The sequence below is a fragment of the Ceratosolen solmsi genome, unplaced genomic scaffold (assembly GCF_000503995.2).
Source record: "Ceratosolen solmsi marchali unplaced genomic scaffold, CerSol_1.0 scaffold1, whole genome shotgun sequence".
Taxonomy (NCBI): domain Eukaryota; kingdom Metazoa; phylum Arthropoda; class Insecta; order Hymenoptera; family Agaonidae; genus Ceratosolen; species Ceratosolen solmsi.
Genome location: NW_011948415.1, coordinates 4168592 through 4186667, shown reverse-complemented (window position 1 = coordinate 4186667; position 18076 = coordinate 4168592). Strand labels below are relative to the sequence as shown.

The 18076-nt window shown below is 29.7% G+C and overlaps 1 protein-coding gene across 1 annotated transcript; it reads left to right on the top strand.

Moving 5' to 3' along the window:
• The first annotated feature begins 344 nt into the window (after window positions 1–344).
• On the top strand, window positions 345–12261 carry ana3 (rotatin homolog anastral spindle 3). Its single transcript, XM_011507687.1, has 29 exons — window positions 345–437; window positions 595–779; window positions 849–1004; window positions 1100–1209; window positions 1290–1548; window positions 1627–1785; window positions 1862–1972; window positions 2050–2571; window positions 2674–2894; window positions 3014–3248; window positions 3334–3543; window positions 3882–4088; window positions 4186–4359; window positions 4450–4585; window positions 4675–4893; window positions 4972–5233; window positions 5305–5480; window positions 5566–5790; window positions 5924–6147; window positions 6304–6597; window positions 7047–7290; window positions 7495–7663; window positions 7725–7921; window positions 7990–8675; window positions 8866–9070; window positions 9658–9869; window positions 10156–10296; window positions 11317–11446; window positions 11845–12261. Exons 1-29 carry the CDS (start codon window positions 392–394, stop codon window positions 12099–12101), a joined length of 6372 nt encoding a protein of 2123 aa, XP_011505989.1. The 5' UTR covers window positions 345–391; the 3' UTR covers window positions 12102–12261.
• Window positions 12262–18076: the final 5815 nt, after the last annotated feature.

Here is an 18076-nt window from a genome sequence, read left to right as displayed (position 1 = left end):
GTCGTGTAATAAATGTTATCTTGAGATCGCGAGTCGTCCGTTAACATAAAATGCCTCCGCTTTTTACGAAAATGAACGATGACAGTAATCGTATGCGCATGCGCAATGTAAAACGAAATATCCTTTCGTTTGGAGGAGTCGACAACGCGGGAAAACGCATTCACGGAATAATTAAAATTGTTCGACCGGGTACAGTGTTTCTATAGTCAATGGGATAATTAATTTTTATGTTATAAACCCAAGCCCTCAATTAATTTTATCAATGTGCGCGTTACGGTGCTTTTAATATATGATTGTTTTGAATTTTCCGATAATCGTAATCAAATTTTTTTCAATAGCAGAAATGCCTTAGTTTTAACCTTAATGTCGAATAATTTTTTTTCTAAAAAAAATGTCTATTTTATCCACTATATCAACGGCCCATACAAAAAAACTAGGTATATTCAGCATTATTAAATTGTATGCATAGCGTTATTAATTATTTTATATTTCATTACACTTAAGTTTGGTTAGCTAGCATAATACTTATCTTGATTTGTTTTTAAATTCTAATAAATTTAACATTAGCTAAAGTTATAATATATTTTCTTGAAGATCATACGATTAGTGAAATTCGTCTAAGAGCTTTGGAAAATGTAATATCTAAGTTTCATCTTGGTTTTGAGTGTGATTGCAATGCTGTCAAAAAGGATCTGTTTCTCAAGCTTTTTAAATGGTTCTCTATCGAGCCAGTTATCGAAGAAGAAAAAGTATTAGATTTATTAATAAAACTGATGAAGGTAAATTAATCATTTAATTTATTTATAATTAATTTGGATATATTTAATTATGTAACAAATTTTTTTTAGTATGATAGCGGCAGTTATTTAAATTCCTTTGGTAGAACAAGATTTCAAAATGAATTACGTGATTTAAAGGCAAAATTAAATTCCAAATGGCACGGTAAATTGAATTTAATGGAAAAAATTGCCTCAAATCCTGAGAAATATATAGAAAATTTTATGGTATCTATTGTAATTTTTTTTTTTTTTTTTTTTTTTTTTTTTTTTTATAAATTTTAATATTATTTCAATTGGTACGATGTGAAAAATATTTACAGGGAATATCTGCAACAGCGTACGAAACTTCTGAAAGTAATTATAAAAATCAATACCAAAATGAGCCCATCGAAGCAAGTACTATCTCCACCACTATGTCTCCATTAAATAGGTATATGTGTAATTATTTATATATTTTGAACAGTCAAAAATGACCTTTTTTAGTTGTTTAAAAACATGAATGCTGTTTAGTTCCGTACCATTCGAATTGAGTGTGAATAATGGGGAAGATCCTATAATATCAAAGAGATCAGAGAGCAGTGTGAAATGGCTTATAATGCCTTGGCAAATATTAGCTTCGTCTGATAAAGGTGTTCTCTCGACATTAGAAGATTCATTAAATAATTCGATAGATATTGCTGTAAAAATGCAAAGTTGCCAATTCATTACAAACATAATGTTACAAGATTTTCCTGCCGAAGTTTTTCTTCAGAGACCTACCACCGTTAACGTAAAATTAAAATTATTTAATTACTATAGCATGAAACACGAATAAGATTCAATATTTAACTAAAATACATTTTATTAGATTTTATTAAGTCTTCTACAGTCATATAAAAATGAGTATAATTCCGAATCAGAAAAGTTAATTATAACCATAATAAAGACCCTGTACAAACTCACACGTTCTCTTAGATTTAGAATCTATTATTATTGTGATCCTGGTATAGCGCATAAAACACAAAAGGTAATATACGTGAAAAATTATTTATATTAATATATTTTTTATAAATTAAATAAAATTATCTTGTAATTATGTACAGATATTGGCAAGAAATCTGGAAAGCGAGGGTTGTGCGTTATCGCAAGAGAGAGATAGTCCGGAAGGTGAACTTCCTGATCAAAATTATCATCAATATCAAGCATCTATAAGAGTATAGACATATTTTTAGTAATTTTAATAAAAAAAATATTGACTATGCAAATTATTACGGTTCATGAAATTTTTCAGAGATCAAATAACAGAAGTCTTGGTTTAATAGACAATGCTGATGATTCAATACTACGACTGCAGCAGATGTATATACCATATTACTGTACAGAAACTTTAATAAATGTTCTTAAATTATTAAGCATTCCAAATGATACGAATTGTCCACTAAAATTAGTTAGATATATCGCCGATTCAGTTTTTGAACTTATACAGCTATTAATTACAAGTGTAATGCCAACTGTTTGGTTTTGCACCGACAATATCGCATTAAAAATTCATCAAAATGTTAAAACTTTATTTGAATTGTTGAGTGAAATTATAGATTATTTTGGACAGTTTAGCAGTATTGATTATTATAGGATTACTTATATGTATTTTTTATGGATATCAGTTAAATTGATGAGTAATATAATACCGTTAGAATTGGCTGACCAAGTGATACCAAAGAAAATGAAATTGTCTATTTGTACAGCTATTATGGATGCTCCTATTTATTTATTATATACATCATTGCATATTACATTGCAGGAATATGCTAGGGTAACATTAATAATATAATAATTATTCAACTTAATTACACAAATATATATATATATATATATATATTATTTAATCATAAGTGATTTTTATATTTCGCTTTAGAAATTTCATGGAACACAAGAATGCGAAGCAATTAAATTATTAGATGAAACTCGGTTAGTAACTAAATCAATGAAAGCTGCTATTTCACTAATGAAAGATTTAAAAACATACTCATATTCTGAACAATTAAAAGCAATTTATTCATCAAAGCTTAGTTTACTTTATCATAAAAATTTCATGTTAATTAAAAAATTTATCGGTTTAGCACAAAATAAGAACGAGTAAGTTGCACGATTTAAAATTATTGTAATTATATCTATCGTATTGCAAGGTAATTAATGAATTATAAAACTATTTACATTTTTTTTTTTTTTTTTTTTTTTTTTTTTTTTTTTGAAAGATATCAATTGAACGAGGAAAATAAAGATATTATAACAAAAATGCTACTCTCATTATTTGCACATAATGATGATGATATACAAGAAGCAACTTATACAGAGTGTTATACATTAGTCAGGACAATTTTAGATACTGATAATAATAATAGACATAATTGGAAAAATCTAATGTTTTTATTGGAACCTTCTGTGTTGACTGAAATTATTTGCCATGGAACTACAAATGAAAATGGAAAGGTATAACATGGAACGTATAAATTAACAGTTTTGTTAAATTTAACAATTCACCTGCGCATCATAATGCCTTCTCCTTAATTTTTAGATAAAAAGTATGGCAGAAGATATATTACTATTTTTATTAAATGGTAAAGTACAATTGACTGAAGCTGGATGGTTACAATTTTTAGAGGCATTAATTCCAGCTTTGCCTCTACTACAATGTCTTGCTCATCCTGCATCTTCTTTAGGAAAATGTATTACAAAAATGTTAGATCCCGATGTTTACTCTAACATAAATATTCCATTTATAGAGGTGAAAATTATATTTATTAAAAAACATTCATACTAAGTAGTCGAATATATATATATGTATGTATGTATGTATGTATGTATGTATGTATGTATGTATGCATGTATGTATGTATGTATGTATGTATATTTATATATTCAATCTTAGTTTTACGTGTATAGAAGTTAAGAAATAATATGATCGATGGATTAATCTGAAATTTGAATATTAATATTTTTTTTTAACTTTTAATTCATAATGAAACATAACTACTAATTGTATCAAATACTTTTCTTAATGCAATGTTTTAAATTTGAAATTAAAAAAATGTTACCTTACTTAAATCGATTATAATTACACAGGTTTTAAAAGGTAATATTAGGCTCTTATTCTCTCCTATTAGTGACATAAGAGATGAAGCGTTATGTCGATTGCTTTGGCTACTTGCACAAGAACAAAATTCAGCTCAGAAATTGCCTCGCTTAACGTCACTACATGGTCTTCCACTTGGCTCCGTTTGTGTATTCGATAAGCAAACATCTGCTAAGCGATCTGAAGGGAATTATCAGGTTATTTATTTTAACATATTCAGCGTCACTTATTCTTTAAATACTAATTGAGAAAGTAATTTAATATAATTTAATCTAATATTTATAAATTTTATAGAAAAGTGCTTTGATATCTGTACTTGAAATGTTACAATCAGCAAGTATTGATCCAAAAATGAAGAAATCGGCATTGGTGCAAGTTAGTGTAATGTTATCTGATTCGTCATTACATAAATTATTTATTTCAGAAAATGGTTTGGAATTAATATTGGATATTTTTTCAAAAGCTTTGGTAAATAAAGTTATTTATTTTTAACATAGACGTTTTTAACCATTAAAAACTCTACTGTATTTAGAAAAATCAATTTTTTCAAATTTTCAGATTGAAAAAGACTTTGTCAATTATCCAGATTCCGTGATACCGATTATAACAATTTTGAAACTACTTGCATCTTCTGAGTATTCAATAAGGATTGACTTATCAAATCGATTAGATGTTTATTATAATATACTGAGAAGTAACGTTATCTATAATTAAATAATAACCTTTATAAATAAACACGAATTTTGTTTAATTCATAAAATATAATTTGTTTATTGCTTTTAGGTCTGTTTCTTTATCCCAATAATGAATGCGTAAAGATCGATGCTGCACATCTCTTTATTCTATTACTTTATAACGGATATATTATGAAACTTACAGAAAGAAGCACGGATAATCCGTACAATATTTCTTTACCATATTTAATAACAATTAATATGAGGCTTCCATTTACCTGCAAGGCGCATTGGAAAACAAGTTTGAATAGCCGATCAGATGTTTCAAGTATAATTTCAATAATTATTTTCAACAATAAATGTGTTTGACTATTACTTTAAATACACGTATATGTGTACATTTTAGTTTTACATAGAAGCAATCCAATTGTTATAACCTTTATTAGACAGTATTGGGCCTGGGAATGGAACGGTGGGCAGAAGATATTGTGGAAAAAATGGAAAGATATCAATGATCCTATGATTAATGAGAACTTGATGATCAGAGAGACTGAATTTGCTTGCATTACTTACACTTCGCTCCATTATTGTTCACAACAACAGATCTTTAACATTCAAAATTCTATTACTCATAGTGCAGTAACATGTGCAATAGATTACCTAGTAATGTAATAAATAACCATATACAAATGAAATATTATGGCAATAATTATTATTAAAGACACATTATACATTTCAGCTATTTGAAGTTATGTAATTTACTCAGCAACGAACATTTAAAAAGAATTCTACAACTTCCATGGGCAAATACTTTTGAGCGTTTTTTGCAGTCTTCCCCAACCAATAAAGAAGATCATGAATTATTTGTCAATGTTCTTAATTTTCTTCATTTTTATGTTAAGTTAGCGAATACTGGTAAATAATTGACTTTGGACTAAAATCTTAATATTCTAATTAATAAAATTACATTTATTAAATTTATATCTTTTAATACTACAAGAAAGCATCTGGCTTTGTAAGACTGTGAAAAATATGATGAAATCGTTAGGGGAATGGTTACATATATCCGAAGAGGGTAGCGATGATATTCATCAATCTGTATTTAAACTTGCACGTGCATGCTCAATGATCGATGAGCCAGAAAATGATGAAACAAAATCTTCTTGGATCAGTTTTGTTGAATTTGCAGTTTCTAACTTATTCTACGGGGAATATTATAATCTAGGTGATATAAAAATAAAAAGTTTTTATTAATTATTGCATACATAATTATATTAAGTATTAGAGAAATTGCATGAAATTACTATTTATATGAGGGAGAAAAAAGAAGATGTAATACACGTATTTGAATATTTTAGCATTTTTGGATTGGGTATTATCAACGCTAACTCATGTAATTGGAAAATGTCAATGGAAAAATAATGACGATACACTTATATCCATTGGAAATGCTTTGATTGAGCTCATCTTATCGTTTCATCGGGAAGGGACGATTAGTTTTATGGGCTTAACGATCACTAGAGATTGTATAATATGTTTAAATCATATATTACATCAAATGCAAATACACTTAAGCAAAAATGTAGGTATCATTTGTTAAAATAGTTATTTAATCGTATGAACCTAAAATTTTCATACTGATTATGTTTTAGAATTAATATTGTTATTTACAAGATTTCTAATAATTTTTGTTATTTTCAAACAAAAAATTTCATTAATTCTTCGATATTTCCTTCAGTTGTGGATGAAATTTTGGTACGACGAAGGTCAGCTATTGAGCTGGTTACCAGCGCTGTGGAGAAGTCGTGATCCACTGGTGCGTGCCTCGGCATTGCAATTATTAGCAAATTTGACTTGTGGACCTCACACAGCGGTACAACTACTAAATGGAATTGATTTATGTCCAAGCGAATTATGTCATTCGTTACTTTATTTTATAACCGCCCAGGAGGAATCGTGCATTGTCAAAGAGGAGGCTTGCCTAGCAATGAGCAATCTAGTTAAAAATTGCAATACAATAATCTTTCAATACGTAAGCTGTTGCATGGGGAAAAATTTATTTTTCTTGGCTTTTAAATCCTCCCTAGTCATTACAATAAACATAAATCTTTATTATTGACTTTCTAAATTTTTTATATAATATACTACTTGTTAACTATTGCTTGTAAAAGTAACTCAATAAATATTGCATTCAAATTATAATATACTAATAAGTATAACATAATATTTTTATTAATGTTGCAGTTTACATTTTAAATAATAAATTTATTAATAAATATTAAATTGCTGAAAGTATTTTAATTAATAGACGTCTTAATAAAAGAATGAATTATGTAAAAACGTGTAATCGTAAAGTGACGTAAAGGATATAAGAAACGAGAAAGCTTTCTAAATACATGGATTCAATGGATTATTTCTAAAGTTTAATAGTATAGTTTCATCAAAAATCACTTTTCCAAATTCATTTTTCTTCTATTTTAGGTTGATGCACTAAAACCTAGAGCAATATTATCATATGTTAAAGAACATAATGTTTACCATGAAATTGCTATTATGTGCTCTAATTGTTATATGCAAGCAACTTTAGATCCCGATCTTTCTGAAAGTTCAGAATCCGAAGGAATCCAAACACAATCAGTAACAAGTAGCCGTACAATTACATCTATTTCTATGGTGCCAAAGACCATTTATTATTTATATAATTGTGGCGATGATTTTCAAAGATGTAAGCAATTATTTTCAGTTGAATTTTAGATTTTTTTTTTCAAGCACATAACACAGATTATTAAAAAATTTCTATTATTAATTCATTAATATATATATATATATATATATATATATATATATAAATATAGTTGGAGAAGAAATTATTAATTAATAATACACATTTATAGAGTCGAAATGTCAATATTATTAAATTTATTTTCAGGTTCTGCCAGAAATTCTGATATGACCGATAACGAAGACCATATGCAATTTATAAGTACTCCGACCTTAATTTCAGCTTTATGCTCATTAATGAATAATTTAATTGAAATTGGGGAACAAGAAGTTATACACGAAATGTTTGAACATTCACTACATAAATATATAATTGGGTAAGCTATGCAAATTACTTCTCTTTTTATAAATATTATTAAGAAAATTTTATAAATTCAGCTGTTTCTGTGAAATTCCTAAAACAATCGCTGGAGAATGTAATTTAGAACATTATAGCAATGTATTAGAGATGTATGCCAATTTATGCACTGTACTTTCAAATTGCATTATTCATAGTCCTGATTTTGCATCGATAGTTACTTTTTCCTCTGACTTTATTTGTCATTTATTTAGAATGATAAACAAGGATTTATATTGTAAGTATTGTTTTGCAACTTTTTTACAGGTATGAAGAAACTTTATATAACGATCTCTTCATTTACAGTTATCAACGCGCCTAGATTACTTTATTTGCGCAATCGTTTATGTACTGAAATCTTTAATTTTTTGGTATCGTTGTCCATAACTGAGAATCAACATTTTGAGCCAATGCAAGCAGCCTTGGAAACATGTCAGACTGAATTTTTCATTAAAACAATTTTCAGCATTGTAAAGAGTTCGAATTCTGACTTTGGAATGAGTGCTCTTAATTTTCTGGCATTACTCTTATCTCAAGAAATGCAAAAAGAATGCGAAGATAATAAAACTACATTATTGAAATGCGTATTAGATACGAAACAAATGGTTGAATCAGATGAATATTGGAACGACGATTTTCGAATAAATTCATTGAAAAATGTAAGCGGTGCGAAATCGATCGAAAAACCTACAAATCTAAACAAAAATGTTGCTACAAGTGATGAACTGTATATTGGATTTGACATGTCTAAAGTATTAATAAATCTATTTATAGCCCATGCCTATGCTAAATCTTCGAAAAAATGTAAGCAATCAAATGACAAAGATGTTATAACGATCGCACTTACAAATTTACTCTGCATATCGACGGAAGCAAAAAAATGTGCAATCTTAGAAAAATTTCCAACTACGTGTTTGTTACTTTTAAAAGAATTGTACATTAAAGTTAATGCAATTCCAATTCAAACGTATAAATCTCAAAGTAGTCGAAAGGTAATGATAAATTAATTTGAAACTAAATCCATATTCTTTCTCCATCGTCCTGTAGTCTTTAATCGCTTTATTATAACTATTGTTTCTGATTAGTATTTATTTATTTTAAAATGTTAGTTAGCTCAAAAAATCGTAAACTTTGTATAATCTTTTTAATAGCTATAACAAATAAATATTAATATTTTTACAGACTCATCCATTGTTGCAAGAGCTGGACTCGATTTACATATTAATAATGAATTTTTTATATGATTGTAATGAAACAAAGCAAATTTTTGCTAAAGAGGGATTGGCTGATATCATTCATAAGTTATGGGTCCATACATCTATGAGTAAAAAAGTCTTGATCACTAGTTTAAAATTAATATCAACATTTACTTCTCATTGTTTAGAAGGTAAAAATTTAAACAATAAATTGTAATTGATATATTACTACACTATTTTCTTTTGTTTCTTAATTGAACTTTTGAATTAGCAATAATTTTTTATTATAATAATTTCTAATTTCTAATGAAATATTTATTGCATTCCTTGGGCGCTCAAACAATTAAATAACGATTTATATGGGATATATATGCAGTTATAGATAATCAATAGCATTATTAGATTATTAGCAATATTAAAACATCATAAATTGCATTCTGAATGAAAAAAAAATAATAATTCTATTATTTGTAAAGGAAAGAATAAATACAATGAAAATGATTTTTTTTTTTTTTTTCATATTTCCTAATGCAATTACAGTCTACTTAATCGTGAAGATTATTGATATAATTTATTGTACATTAATAATGATATTATTTTCAATTCACGATGTTCACCGAATAAATGTCAGAAGTATTAATGCAAACACAATCATTTTTCAGTTGTAAAAAAAAAAAAGAAGAAAAAAAACTGTTTCAAATATATATTTCGAAAATTTAACTGTTAACAAATCAACATTATGTATAAGTTTTAAGCATGTTTGTTTTTACATTTAAAGCGTCACATTCTTTGTCTCTGACAACCGTAACACCAGGAGTGGGTCTTAGAAAAACACCGAATTCCATTGCCCTGATACACGTTATTGTGCAATTAGTCATGAAAGAGATTGATACGATCAGTCGCGGGGGTGATTGTCAAAAATTGAATTTCTCATTTCACATACTACGTAATGCTATACATAATCACGAGTGTCGTGTTGTGATCTCGAAGGTAATAACTATAACTCGTCCTACGAAATAATTAACGAATGTGTATAATAAATAACTAAAACGAATGTGTAATTTTTAATCCGATAATGTTCGAGATTGTAAATATTTAATGATTATTATTTTATTAATTTACAATAATTAATTTTACGGCATAAAATCTTTTAAAATTTGGATAAAATACATTTTAAATTAATGACAGTTATATAATAATTCTATTATTCTTGAATAATATATAATTTTGTCAGTATTATGTGCATTTTTTAATTTTAAATTCCAATTAATTACAGAGTAATCTTTTGCAATTTTTTACGAAAATTCATCCTTCTACGACAAAGAGAACAAAACTTTGGCAGATAGTAGAAATTTATTGCTTGGAATTTTTGATAGACTTTACTTTTTATGATGAAGGACAATTGTCTGTCTCTAAGGTAAGGAAATTTGTTAATTTTGTTTATATTACAAATGGTATCGGAGATTTTTTGTTTGACCAATATTAATTACTGTTAATAACACGTTTAAATTAAATTATAATGAAATCGAGACATTTAAATTTTTCGTTTTTAATCATCATATCATCATTTGTTATTAAATTATTTGTAAATGAAAAGGTTTCTTTTCAATAGGAAATAGATTTTATTAAATTAATATTCTTCTACGTAATTAAGTACATTCAAAACCATTTTGAACAATTTTTTTTAAAAGTATTTAAATTTCTAATATTTTTGAAAATTGTATTTCAAATGCCCATATTATTTTCAAATACCACGTTCTCCAAAATTGTAATTAACTCTTCATAGGTTTATTAATATAATTGTAAAAATATAAAAATTATTCAAAAAACAACAACAACAACAACAACAACAACAACAACAATAATAATAATAATAATAACAATAATAATTAGTTATAAGACTAGTGAACATCTATAGTAATTTTAGAATTAGAATAATTTTCCATTAGTTTAATGCCATTAATGTGCATGTTATTTTATTTTTTATATAATAAATCTTTATTTATTTATACTTATTTACTTTGTTTTATACTTAAATATGCAATTATGCAATTAAATAAAGTTTAGTACATAGAGTGAAATGAATTGTATTCCTAAACTTTTCTGAATTAACATTATCATTACAATACATTACGACATTACAATTATATTTTTATTATATATTTTTATGAATTCAAACGACAATATTAATAAAAATTATATAGTCTTAACAATAATTTAATAAGCGACGTTTGACAGACTAAAATTTTCTTCTACTTATTTAATTATATTTACTAATTTAATTTATTTATCCTACAAATTCCTTCAATAATGCCGTTCATCAACTGGTTTTTCTTTTATTTGGCTGTAATTATCAAATATTTATTGTTAAAATTAGTTAAATGTAAAATTAATATATAGATTAATTTAGATATTTAATCAATGGCTTTTATTTTAGGCTACAGACAGTTTAGAAGTGCTTATAAATTTAGCTAGACTATCATCCGGCACAACAAGGCTTTTCGCTACCTCAGTTTTACGAAATTTAGCATTTAACGGAGCTAATCGACCTAGACTATTAGGCTCTGGTAAGTAAATGAAATCAAATGTACGTTGAATTGAATCCGTTAAAACAAAAACAAAACAAAAAAAACAAAAAAAAAACAAAAAAAAATTAAATCCAAGAATGAATCTATAAATATTTATTATACAATCTTATTCTTTTTATCTAAAAGTCGTAAATATTAAAATTGTATTGAGTCTGTATGTAAATGTTTTAATTATTAATTAAAGTTGATTATTTATGAAAGTACTTATTTAATTGAATTATTTGTAACAAAAAAAAAAAAAAAAAAAAATAGAAAAAAAAATGTAACCATTAAGTATTTAAATATGGCAAAAAAAAAAATCAAATTTTTATTATACTTACCATGATGATGTGAGAAAAAATTCAAGAATTATCATTATATCATTATTATTATTGCAGCTGATTTTCTAAATATGATGCTGACATCGCTAAAAGAAGGCTCCATTACCGATATTGAAGTGGTTGGCTCAACGCTCTGGTCTTTAATTGGTAACAATCAGAAAGGAAAATTAATTGCTCGCACTGCTGGATTTCCACATTACCTTCAAGCCGCTATCAGTAGGATAACTTTGCAATTGCCGTCGGGTGATGGGATGCAAGAGGGCGATTTAGTCAAAATGTTGGAATATTTACTACAAATTATTGCGCCTCGATGAGTTCTGAGGTCATTATTGAATTCTTCTCGATTCGTTTATTCGTGTCGGGAAATGCTGCGATGCGCTCGCTTTTTGTAATTTGAATCCGTTAAATTGTAATAAACTGTACTTGTAGATATATAGGACATTATATAATTTTTGTACATGATTATACGAAATATCAGACTGAATTGCAAAATAATTATTCATTAAATTATTGTAATTAATTAAATTGCATAAAGTAAGATTTTTTTATTCGTCAAGTATTTGTTACGATAATACTTGAAAATTTGTATTATAGATGAGTATTTTATGATAAATAACCATGTAAATTATGAATATTTTTAAATAAACAATTGATGTTATAATTTGATGAGATGTAGATTCTTACCGATCAAATCCCGATACAAGGCACGCGGCTCAGTTAATTTAAGACGAGAACCACAACAAATGGATTAACCGCGGATCTACCGCGCATTCGACAATAATAATCCAGGAATTATATTAATTATATATGCTGCGAGACGGCCGGACGGCCAATAAGGCAATGATACGTTGGACCAAAATCTAGCCTCCCGTCATGGGATTTTAGGGAAAATGCGAGTCGTGCGCCGTTTAACGGTCGACTTGATCGAGCAAGGATTGGCCCCGACGGTCGCTCGCTCGCCCACTTAACAAAACCGATTGAATAACGAATTGGCATCGCAGCCCTCCTCGGGCGCATTTCCCAAGCCCTGGGTATTAGCCATTGCAAACGCAGCGCGAGCGAGGACGACACGCTACGGACGAGTCGGGGTGCCGAGATTATTTAAGCTTGAACCGCCGCCATCCAGCCACGAATCAACGGATTAATCTTTAATCGATGGCTGCTGTGAGGCTGCTGCTTCGGGTGGCTTACTTTAAGTCTATTTGCACTGGTCTAATACGAGGCATTTGACAAGGCTCGTAAATGCTTTGAGGATATAAGCGGTTCGTTATAAAGTCCTTGGGATCAGATGGTTGGCTTCAACGAATTATGAGCTGAGCATTAATTATGCACGACCCCCACCGCTCCTCTTGATTATATCGTGGTGAAAGAGCTAATTTGTACGCGTTGCTTATGTGTATTCTTTATTCTTTGACGAAAAGGCGGTAAAGCGGTGGAGAGAGAAAGCATAGTTGATGGTAATTAATTATAAGTCGGGAAATAATAATATTTCAACTAGAGGGAAAAGCGTTGAGCGAGTAGTGGGTGGAAAGTTTTGGGTTTGGGTGGGTGGGGTTGGGGGGAGGGGGTTCGAATGATTAATTTATTAGTTGCGTGCGTAAAGAAACGATTGAAATATTACGAAGAATGATATGTGTTTACACAGCGGCAATATTTAAAATACATAATAAGTATTATTATGTAAAAATAATCGTGTCACGGCATTTAAATGACGATGCATGTTAATGGCTCTCTTAAGTGTGTTTGCAAACCAATTGCATAATATTTTTGATTGAACGCGACGACAAGATTAAACTACTATGGAGAATTCGTAAATGTTTATTAATTAAGTATAGCGTATGGATTTACAAATAGCAAAATAATCGAGATGCATTGGACACGCCGAATTCAGTATTTTTTTGCTAATTTACAGATCATTTTACGTCGTTAAGTCATCGCCAAATTCATTAAAGCTCCCAATGTATTTTTCATGTCAAACATCTTGTACAAAGTACAGTCGGTAAATTGCCAACGTATTCGTGCAGTTACCTTTCCTTTTTTCTCGCGACATCAAAGAAATTGCACGATATTATTTGTTATCGCGATATGCACACTATACACCGTACTTAGGTCGCAAGAATTGATTCCCCAAGTATAGAATCCATCGAATACGGATACACAGATTTATCCAAATTAATAGCCATTTTCATTATTTATCAATCGATCTTGTCGATTAATCTGCAGCTGTACAATTAACGAAAAGGAAAAGAGAATAAAAAGGGTAAATTGCCCGAGAAATGAAAAGTAGCAATATTGAGGAAGAATAATTCTCGACAATTGACGGGCTAGGGAACAAGAAATACGGCACAAGTTATATGAGAAAATTATAAATAATTATTTGCGGTAAGCCACTGGCGCGCATTACGTGCCTAAAGTCTGCAAAAATGTGCCTCGCCACAATGTCGTTCGATTGGTGGGAGATCGAGATACTGTCGCTGCCTTCCCACGAGTGAGAATAAAAGTAGCGAAGATCGACAAAGGAGAATAAAAAGGAGAAATCTGAGTGAAAAAAGTAGCGGCGCGTACGTACGTACGCACGCACGCACGCACGTATGAGATGATAGGGAGAGAGAGAGAGAGAGAGAGAAAGAGCGGTGGATGAGCGGGAAGGAGATGGTGAAATATAATAAGGAGGCGCAGCGCGTACGGAGAAAAGAGAATGTCGAGGCGTTGAGGAGTGTGCGCGTGCAGCGGTCCATTGTGCGTGGCTGTGTGGGTGTGGGGAACGCGTAAATGCGTGAGTGCGTGCGTGTGCCCGCACCACGTGACTCGTGGATGGATTTGCGTCAATGCTGACCTCCGCGGTGGCGTATCCACGCATACCACGCGGCGCGAGAGATCTCCGATCCGGACTAACGAGGCTAGAAGGCGTGCCTTCCTGGCCCTCTTCACATTCGCCTCTTGCGTCCGCGATGCGTCGTCGGGCGCCGTTTCGCACGGCCCCCGTCTACCCTACACCCGTTGTTTGTTTTTTTTTTTTTTGTTCCCGGGAGAGCCGCATTATCGCCGCGTACTCTCATCCTCCTCCTCCTCCTCCTCCTCCTCCTTATGCCTCGTTTGCTCTCTCGATCTCTCCGCCGCTTTAACCGCGTGTGGCTTTCGCGATCGACGTCGTGTATATTCGAAAGGGGATCTGCACTAATTCATCGTACAGCTCCGAGGGTTTGACGTAGTTGTTTGCGCCGCATGTTAACGAGGCGGCGGATGTTCCGTCAAATGAGATGTCGGTCATTTTCTGAGATATTAAATACTCGAGCGGGACTCACCGCTCGGCTTCGGGGACGAGCCGATGATATTAATATTCCTAACTCCATGGAGGAGCTCATATTCGTGCTCAGATTTGTTGCTCAGACATCCGTAACTAAGGATAGACCTATCGCGTTCCCTCCGCATCTGTTTGTTGCCTTCGTCTTCTTTCCAGACTTACGGTTTAGTCGCATTGCGGATGCTGCCGCTACGCATTCGCCCTACCCTTATTGATTCACCCTTGACTGGCACTCTTACGCTTGGATTAAAAAAAAAAAAAAAAAAAAAATAAAATAAAATAAAATAAATAAATAAATAAAAAATGTTGCCCTTTAAGACAGAACGTATGTTAGATTACGACTCAAGTTGTCAATGCCAAGAGTGTTAATATATTTGAGGAAAGCCGGTGCTTGGATGAAATATATTAGCTTAAGTCGCAACATTATGTAATAGGCGCTTAGTTTGATCTGATAAGACAATACTCCTTGTGGAAAAACAATTAATGTTGTCAGAGTGCGACGCTTATTTTTCCGCTCGATATTTCCTCAATCTAATGATGTCTTTGTACTTTTTGCCAAGGGAATGGTCGCCAAGCAAATGTATCGATTCTCGTGCTTAAATGAAACTTTATGCGCTTCGTCGCATGATATTACATGATTTTCAATGCATATAGTAAACATGGGCTGCTATTTATTATTTCAAGCTATCCGAATTCTCATATACTTAGGAATATATTATAATGTTGGATAAGGAATGATTATACGTAATTTTCCGTGTATGCTCGACCAATGTCGATTCTCTTCTGGAATACTCAATTTATTGAATTAATTGACAATAGAATAAAGAAAAAAGAAAGAAAGAAATCAAAGATGTGTATAAAATGAAAATCCATGATTAAGCAGATAATAGAGTAATTTAATTTAAAATACTAACAATTGCCGGGCCATATAACGTTCGTGTATGAACTAGCTGTAACTAACTGTAAATGATAAGTTAGAGTACAAACTTTTCCTATACCCGAGCACATATTTAAATTTAACTTTGCTAACTCAAAGTTTTCTGAAGTAACCGACTCGTCAAAGTCAACATGAAAGTTCAATATAAGCAATGAAGCAACTACTCTTTAATTAAGACTTCTTAAGATCTACGCGATTTCTACCTTGAGCCTCAAACGCAAACCAATTCTTTCTCTATATTTAAGGTGTGCGTACTATACGTCAAGCAGGAACTTTCTTTGGCTTCGATTCGAAATTAACGTTCTTTCAATTTCAACAGTGACGCATTTCCACGAACTCTCTCCTTCTTTCTCGTTCTCTTGATCAACCTGTATTCACCCTTTCTTGCGCTCTATCTCTCTCTCTCTCTCTCTCTCTCTCTCTCTCTCTATATATATATATATATATATATATATCTAAATTATTTCGCATTTGTTCGACATTCACTGTGAAGGAATTTATTATATCAGTTTTCATATGTAGTTGAGAATAATGAGACTGTCAAATAACGTTTGAAAGTTACATTCTGTTTTTGTTATAATAACAATTTTTTATGAAACTCAATTTTTAATAATTATAAAGTGAAACTTTCACGGTAACTTCGATAACTTCCATGTGCAATGAGAAATTCTTTGTAATCAAATTGAACATATAATCATATAAATTACTTTATCTATCTATTGAAAAAGAATCGATATTTTTAATCCAAAAAGAAATTTTCAATCCTTATCCTTTGAAAAACTTAATTATTTGCATTTCTGTATTACAATTTTACTCTTAAGATTATTTCGCCATTATTACTTGAAACATATGATGTAAAATAAAAATACATCCGTTGTTTTCTAAATAAACATCTTGACTGATTTTTATTATAATCTCATATTTTATTTTACCGATCTATGGTTTCTCCAAGTAATATTGAATTAGCAATATTAATCCAATCTGCTTGTTTAATATTGTATTTTAAAGAATAATAAGTCAGATTATTTAATGAAAATATAGTAGAATATTAAGAAACTTATAGAGAAGAAGGAAGAAATATCAGAAAAATATTTCAGTTGAATAAAAGGTCTGGCAGATGTGTTGTTCCTCAACTGATTTGGAAAAATTCCTTTATAGACGATCAAGGCTTTTTTTATTCGAACTTTATATAAATAATCGAATATAAAAATGCAGGTGTAACTTAAAACTAAACTAGAAATAGTAAATGATTGAATTAATTTTAATTTTTAAATTTTAATAAATCCATCGAATTCTCTCATTTATTCTTTGTCACAATCTAACAGGAAAATCTTCATTATTAAATAGAAGTAAAAGTTGCATTTTAAGCTGTGATTCTTTTACTCTGTAACGCACTGATCATTCTTAAAGTATTCAAAGAAAGGAATCTATGATACAATCTATGATAAATATAAACTATTTTCTATAATTCCGTGTTTACACGTTGTGTATATATATATTAAGAAAATGTCTCTTTTAATAACAAAGAAATTATTATTGTGGAAAAAGTATTATCTCGTGAGCTTATTCGAAAAGATATATGCTTCGATCTTTCAAATATATTTATAATGAAATTCGTTATCGTTTTAGTTAAGAAGAAACTAATAATACAAAAACTTCTTCTAGACGTTAGCGCAGCAACATTCATTCGTACGTTGATGTTCCGTCATTGAATGTATAAAACGGTGTAAGTTTGCCAGCTCATAATACTTATTTCAAATAAAGATATTGATAAAATTCTATTAATAGCAGGGCATAATTTTCTGGTATATCTGTAAAATATTTTTAAACATCGAAAAAATTTGCATATTGTGAATACTGAAAAAAAAAGAAAAAATTTCATACATAATTTCGTCGGCACCTTACTTCAAAACGAGTGATATAAATTTATTTGCTTTAATTATGCTATTGGATATAATTATGAATGAATTAAACTATAATGGAGGAGAAAAAAGAAATCATTACAATTAGATTAATATTATTTTGCTCTATAATCTTTATAAATTATG

Bases quoted from the DNA above. Each gene is read 5' to 3' on its own strand.
- ana3 (XM_011507687.1), top strand. From the start codon at position 392: ATGTCTATTTTATCCACTATATCAACGGCCCATACAAAAAAACTAG. The intron at 438-594 runs GTATATTCAGCA...ATTTTCTTGAAG, and splicing joins GGCCCATACAAAAAAACTAG to ATCATACGATTAGTGAAATT. The intron at 4,089-4,185 runs GTTATTTATTTT...TAAATTTTATAG, and splicing joins GATCTGAAGGGAATTATCAG to AAAAGTGCTTTGATATCTGT.